The 7,910-nt window shown below is 35.4% G+C and overlaps 1 protein-coding gene across 1 annotated transcript; it reads right to left on the minus strand.

Annotated features, from left to right (window-relative positions):
- Positions 1-1,333: 1,333 nt before the first annotated feature.
- Positions 1,334-4,216, minus strand: LOC100255868 (trihelix transcription factor PTL). Its single transcript, XM_002267638.5, has 2 exons — positions 3,600-4,216; positions 1,334-2,781 (listed from the first exon to the last, which is right to left on the minus strand). The coding sequence occupies exons 1-2, from the start codon at positions 4,007-4,009 to the stop codon at positions 1,506-1,508; spliced, it is 1,686 nt and encodes a 561-aa protein (XP_002267674.3). The 5' UTR covers positions 4,010-4,216; the 3' UTR covers positions 1,334-1,505.
- Positions 4,217-7,910: the final 3,694 nt, after the last annotated feature.

Raw genomic sequence — 7,910 nt, forward strand, 5'->3', positions numbered from 1 at the left:
ATAACCGCATCATATACAAAACCATATCTTGTAGTTCCTTTTGTATTGATTAATAAAGAATGCTGTTAAACTATTCTTCTTGGCATGATTTAATTATATGATCAATAGAGAGAAAAAGCAAACAGCATGAGCCAATGAGTAAGTCAGTTAGAACAATGTCATTGATCCCCTTTCACTAGGATGGTTCCAGAGCATACAAAAGGGAACTGCAGTATATTAATAATTATTTTTCGAACATTTTCCTCTTTCCTCTTGCCTTAGCAATCAATTTCACCCATGGTTCATACTAATGTTTACTCACTAGATTTTTCTGGTGACCAAATGAACCCCACAAGATCAATCGTGCATGCCATGATTGAAACTATGATAAAAAAAAGCTTGGAGGGTGATTTTGAGAAAAATAAGTACCATATTAGTGGCAAAATATGGATACACAAACAAACTTGAAATAGCTAGATGGTTGCAATGTCTAATTAACCAGGGATTCCAGTTTTGGGTATCGTGCAGAGATGGGAATGGAATGCAGACTATTACATCTCAGTATCATGTCATGTCAAAGGCAATCAGATTTTGTAGTTTGCAGTTGCTTTAGCAATAAAATGTTGGCCTGACAGTAAGCAAAACTGAATCAACTGATTCAAGGAGAAAAGACTGAGAAGTAGGAAGAAGGGGGACAAAAGGGAAAATGGTTTACAGATTGTACCTTTGCTGATGTTGATCCCAATCTCCAGTACTATGTGTAAGCACTTAATGTTGGATTTCTAGCTAGCCAGATTAAAGCAACCGAGTAATTATATGTCCCTGTTAATCAATCAAAAGGGTCAGTGCTCACTGCATATATCATGAACTTTATTGAAGGGAAATTTTTTTTTTACTCCGCCCCTCATCAGCAGATGCTTCCTCTCCTTTCTTCTCTTTATTTTTGCCTTTTGGCCTTTTGGCAGGTCTGCAAAGGGAGGATTTCAAGACCAATCCCCTATATCCACAGAGAAGCAGGAAAAAGAAGAGGATGTGTTGAGAAGAAGAATACCCCTATCCCCACACAGAAGCGGGAAAACAAAAAAGGATGTGGAGATAAGAAGGAGAAGAAGAAGAAGTCTTAATTAATTGAGTACCAATGGATACATTGAATACAGTGGCTTTTCTGTATATAAGGAACACTTAGACATGGAGGAAAAGGCAACCAGAACACAATTGTTTTTAGGGCAAAGGTGCATGGTTAAAATATTAAAACCCTCTGCCCGTTCAGTAGAAAGAAAGGAACAAGATGAAGAAGAAGAAAGCCAAGAACAAAAAAAGAAAGGATAAAAGGAAAAAACAGTGGCCTCATAAATGTTGAAGCTTCCACTAAAAGATTGAAATCATCATTAATATATATGCCGGCCGTAGTCAGTACTTCCTTACACACACAGATGGTCCCATCTCCGAAGAGACACACATTGCCATAACTCATACCTTGTCATCAGGTTACATCTAGATCCCCAGGAAGGGAACACTTGAAATTCTTACTTGTGCCAGACTTGCTGGTTTTTCCCCATACTCGGCTTCACACCATAATCTTCCCACAAGTGTTCTTCATCAAGCAGGATGTTCAAGCAGCTACCATGCACTGTGGTACCCACGCTGGAGTTAGAAGGTGAAAGATGATCCTCACTGTTCTTCTGAAGTCCTACATTCTCAGAGCCTTGTTTGGCCATGATTTCCTGGCCATGATAGGGGTCCAGTGGCTGAAAGTAAGTGCAGGTTCTCAAATTCTCTTTGCGCTTCTTGCTGTGCTCGGTGGTCTTGTTTAAGTAGATGTTGATGTTCTCCCATTTCTGTTTACACCTCATTGCACTTCGCTCATAGCCCAAACAACCCATTCTTGTGGCAATCTCCTCCCATAGGCTTTCTTCTGAATACCCGCTGTCTTGAAATCTAGATTCCATACTGGTCCTCAGATGTATCAAACTTGAGAGCTCTTGTTCTGGCCATCTACTGTAAGTAGTGTCATCAGGTACTTCATTTACAATGTCCTCCATGCTTTCGTTCTGGTCTTGAATTTCCTTGTCCATTAGCCCGTCTGGAGACGACAATTTTAGTTCTTTCCCTGTAAATTTCTTCAGAGCCTCCATGAGTGCAGCATCTCGGGCTTCAATCCATGCTCTCTCACTAGCCCAGAATTTATATTCTCGATCGAACCGAGCTGCCTCTTGCTTCCTCCATTCCTCCTCTCTGGACAACCTTTCCTGCTCTTTATGCTCGATAGTTGTCAGCATCTTCTCCATCCATGCCTCTTGTGTGTCCATTATCTTCTTCATGTGGAGGCCCACAAATTCCTTTATTTTTCCTTTCAAACTCTTCCTGACCCTCCTGTAACTTTGTCCATCATCTACCCCTCTTTTCTTCTCCATGGAATGGTTCATCATGTAGGCAATAGCTGAAAGATCATCATCATTGTTTTCTGAAGATGAAGTCTCAAATTCAGATGAGTTAGAGAAACTATGGCTCTCACAGAACTTGTGGTCTTGCAAAGCTTCTTGATTTGCTTGGTTAATGGTGGTGTTGTTTGTAGTCTGATAAAGAAGAGTAGTGTTCCCAGCAAGATGGGTTTCTGAAACTGACGCTTGATTGCTTGTTTCTCCATAGAGTGCTTCAAGTTGTCGGAAGAACCTATAGTGCTTCCCATCCTGTCTTCCGGCTTTACCTTCTTTAGTTTTCTTATAATACTTGTACAGGTTCTCAAACTTCTCTCTGCACTTCTTCCCACTTCTCTGGTACCCATGTTCCTCAGCCATTATCCTGCAACAATTAACGAAACGAATAAAGGAAGAAAAGTAACCCAAAAAGGGTAAATATATACATATATATATATATAAACAGACTAGAGAAGAATAACCCTAGTTTGTAGTTCTTTGGCCTAGTCCCTCTTGGAATCCTAAAACAGATAGTCTAAGTAATTATATTCAAGGATTTTGATACCCAATGCAAACCTCAAATAGTAATTAATGCTATAGATGATAGAAAATGTGTTTTGGTATCTCTTTTTTGGGCATTTCGAAATAATAAAATCTTAAAATACCCAAAACATTCCTCTAATCATCAGTTAGATGTCATAAAATATTATTCTTGTTTCTTCTCCCTTTCTGTTTGATGGGTATTTTACATTAAACCAACTAAGTAAGTAGGTTTCTTGAACGACTCGAGAATGTTGGGATTTAGAGAAGCTTCTTGGACTGGCCATATCACACAAAACCAATGTATGAGTACAACAATTCAGGGGCGCTGTCAGCCATTTTTCCAGAATAAAACCTGTTAAAATAACTAAAATAACAGCTGGGTCTTCCAGTTAACTCAAAAAGCTTGTCATTTTGAAGCGCTAAACTCAGTAAACCAAACATAAATTCTATCAAAAGCTTGTCATTTTTTGCTTTAATAAAATATATACAACATATATACATAAAAACCAGTACGAAAGAAGGAAGAGAGTCATTTTTGCTAAAGAAAAGGAAATAGGGTTTCTTGAAAATCTTGGAGAAATCATGTGTATCAATGAGAGAAAGAAGAAGAAAAACAAAAAAAAAAAACATGGGTTGAGTGCAATTCAGTCATTCATATACCTAGAAACTTCAGCCCACAAAGGTCCCTTCTGATTAGCCTCCTTGAACTTAGGATCAAGCCGAGATCTGATCTCAAGTAGAGTGAGAGTCTCCTGCCTCGGCCATCTACTATTTCCACCATCTCCTCCAACACCACCACACTCCATCTCCAACCCACCAACACCCACAACGGAAGCAGCAGTGGCAGCAGCAGTTGCAGTAGCAGTAGGAGTAGCTGTGGCAGTAGCAGAATCACCATGAAAGTCGACCAACCCACGAGGCACAACCACCTCACCCATGTGGCTACCCACCATGATGGCCTCATAGTGGTGCAGATAGGGCTCAGTGGGGTGAGGAACGGCTGGAAAATGAGAAGGTCTGGCCATGAATTGCCTCAGATCCGGCAGTCCGTACTGGTCTCCCATCTCCATCACCAAAGGGAAGCAAAAGAAAAAAAAGAAAAAAATAACAAAAAAAAGAAAAGGAAGAAGTCCCAGAGAGAGAGAGAGAGAGAGAGAGAGAGAGAAGAGAAGAGAAGAAAGGTGCGGTAGACTCGGATCATGTCGCCCAAGGAAAGCTCGATTTTGTGCTTCAAAGGCCTTGGCCCCATCTCTCCCTATGTCCACAGTGACAAGAGAGAGAGGGGAAATTGAGGGAACGAGAGCTATACGTAGTTGTAGTTGTCCCTCCAATGGCTAAGCGACAGATGTCAAAGCATATGACTTTGATGAAAATCCAATTCCACCATTTTCTGGCTGACGCCTGTACAGTGTCTTTGATGTGCCTTTTAACCCCCACCCCACTCATCTTCTCTTTCAATTTCAATGCCTCCACCATCTTTCCTCAAACCCCCATTCACTTCACTTCACAATCCACGCTTTCGCATTATATTTCACTGTTGTTCTTTTATTTGGACAATAGTAACGTACCCAATGGGACCTCACCAACACATCATATTCTAACATATATGGTGAGATTTACATAGTAAGATGAATATACACATAAATGAAATAAAGTTCTAAATGATTGAAATTGCCATGAATGCCATGAGATCCAAATGTGAACACGTGACATTCTTTCATTCATATTGTCTTAAGTAACTTTAAATTTTTTATCAATATAATATTTAAAAAATTAAATTAAATTAAGACTGATTAGTTAATGCCTATTTCAATTGAGTAATAAATATAGTATTACTTATACAAAATTTAGAATAATTCTTTTCAACAATGCAGGACAAACCCATTAAGCCTATCTATTTTGAAAGTCAAAACAAATCATAGCCTTATATTTTCATTCAACTTAATTAATTGGATGGAATGTTTGTTGTATTATACTCTCCTATCATTCCAAGCAGAGTATTTCGTCACAACTTGACTATTTCCCTTTTTTGTCAACAATTTCCGTCATGATGATGAAAAGATTGAGAGAAGAAAATTACACTATTGGTTCTTATGGAAATCATTTTCTATTTTATATGAAAAGGTGAATAATATTTAATGAAACTTTCATCTTAACAAGATTATCATTTGATTTGATTTTTTTTTTTTAATCCATGGCCTTAATACTCAAATTTCCTATCCTATTATTGTTTCATAGGTCTATGTGGATTTATTTTTTCTTTTTTTTTCTAAATCCATGGCCTTAATTTTGTTGATACTTAAATTTTCTATTTCTATGTAGATCTATAAGGATATATGAGACACGTATCTAGTATGACATGAAAGGTTAATTATGGGGTACATCTCTCTGAGGGCATGTTTGGGTTGCTAAAATATTAAATGAGAATAAGAAAATCATTCCATTTGTCATTATTATTATTATTATTATTATGTTTGGATTACTTTGGGAAACAATGATAAAAATAAAAAATTCATTCTTATTGGAACTAAACTCACTCTTACCAGTCGCTTCGTACCTCACCAATATATTTTCAAACATTTGCCTCAACACTTAATATTGAGGGAATGTTATCGCCTTGAGCATTTTATCATCACAATGAATATTGTATATGTTTCACTTAAGAGTACTTGATGGCATAAAATTTATGCATTTCATATTTGTCTAAATTGAGAGTAGGGTTCAAAGGAACCCAAGGATCTACAATACTTTGGTGGTGGGCTTGAAGTGTCACATCATTATTAATTATATAAAATAATTCTAGAGTATTCGTTTGGTTGCTAGAGTTAGAGATAGCTGAGACAAAATCAATCCAATTTATATTTTATTATTTCAATTGGATTTAGAGAAGTAGACGGGTAAGTAAGACGCATCTAATCATCACCACTTGCTTTTCTATTGATTCAACCAGGCATGTGCTACTATGTAATTGTCTCATCTCCACATCACACCATCTTATTAATTTATGTACATGTAGAACCATCTAGTTGGTTCCTATAGTACCATTTAGTTGGTTCTTAATTGGAAAATTCTACAAATGGGATTGAAATGCCATATTTTCTTAGGCTTTAGGAAATTTGATCTTTGAAAACTAATATCTTCCACCTTAGAATCCAACTTTTAAGTTTTGTATTCTAAAATCTTATTAAATGATATTGTCATTTTACTCTTTTTAGGAGAATGCATATGCAATATCTTAATGAAGTCAAACGAATACCATAATATTGATTCTCATGTTGATTGGCTCAATCAATCAGTCATTTATTTTAATCAATTAGCCACTTGGTTGACAATACCTTAACATGCTCAATTGAATAAGTAATTTTCTCTTTGATTGACTCAATCCATTAGTTGAAGTAAAATTAATTAGATAATTGTTGATTGCAACAATCATGCCTTCCATAATGCCTTTTGTTGGAGCTAGTCTAGAAAACCAATAAATAGAGTTGTAGTCGAGGCCTTTCAATAACCTATCTCAGAGCTTCTCTCTTCTCTTCTTTTCTCCTTTTGTGAGACCTTGAGAGATCTCTTTTAGTTCTACCCTAGAGTGATTCTACTCCTTTGTACCATTCTTCTTGAGTCATTAGAGGAACAATGCATCTAGATCTTTCATCTTTTGCTTTGTTGAGGAATGAACCTCTACAAGCAACATTGGATTTTGAGAACCACTATTTTAAGGATAATGCACTATCATGTCTTAATTAACTAAATTTTGATAAGTTGTCTAACTTTCATTTTCAGAATTTTATTTTTTTATTTTTTTTACTTGTAATCCTACCTCTCTCCCTCTGTATATTTCTAAAAACCTTAATTTAGTTCTAATATGGAGGTAGCACTAATTCACACCAAACTTGATATCTCAAAAATTGATCCTTTCAAGGGGTTTTTTTTTCTTCTTCTTCTTCCAACCATAGATATTATGAATATAGGACATGTTTTGACTAAACCCAAATCAAAAAATAATTTAAAAAATGTACTTACATGGGAAAATGGTAATAACTAAATTTCCCATACACTTTTAATTACTTTGTCAAATCAATTATTTGATTTGTGTTGCTTTATTACGCATGTTAAAGAAATTTGGGATAATATGAACAAGAAATACATCTTAGAAGATGTCGAGCTTTGAAAATATGTCATAAATTTTTTTAAAATTTTAAAATGGTTGAGAATAGAGATGCATCATCTCAAATCCATAACTAGAATATGTTAATTAGTTACTTAGCCATGAAGATATTTGGCTTCCTAAACTGTTTGTGACTAGGTACATAACTTAAATAACTTAGATTCAATATACGACCAAATTGAATCTTAAGACCAATATTGCATCCATAAGTTAGATTTTTACTTTGTGAAATAGATTTCTAAAACCATTAAGTGAATGAGATTAATTAATGGTTAAAAGTTTGACTTTTTAACTCTTCCTACTCTTATACCTTTGTTTTAGGAATGATAACGATAGAAAAAAACAAGATAACTAATTATCAAGAGTTACCAAGAATCATTACTATTAGGTAATAATCTTCCATATCATTCCCTAATAAACCTCACAAGGATAGGTGATGGTTAATTTTGATTTTCAATTTTATACAATCAAAGCTTACATTCATTTTTGTAGATTTGACCATTAGATTCGTTAATAGTATAATCAAATTATAGTAACTAGTAATCAAGGTCTTCCCAAGAATCACTAGTATCTTGATAAGAATTCTTCGTAATTTATCTAGGGTGATCTCAGATAGAAGATTTATTCCCATAAATTAAATCTTAAAAACCATAACTTTACTATGTTCTTTCTACTCTTCTTTGAATTCTTCACTTTCAAGTTAACATCTTTGGTTCAATCAAGTTAGCCAAACATGGTGAAGGATTTCTCCTTGTAACCCATGTTTGCTTGCCAAGAAAATAAAATAGAAAAATTGAAAAAGAAAT

This window comes from Vitis vinifera, chromosome 13 (assembly GCF_030704535.1).
Source record: "Vitis vinifera cultivar Pinot Noir 40024 chromosome 13, ASM3070453v1".
Lineage (NCBI taxonomy): Eukaryota > Viridiplantae > Streptophyta > Magnoliopsida > Vitales > Vitaceae > Vitis > Vitis vinifera.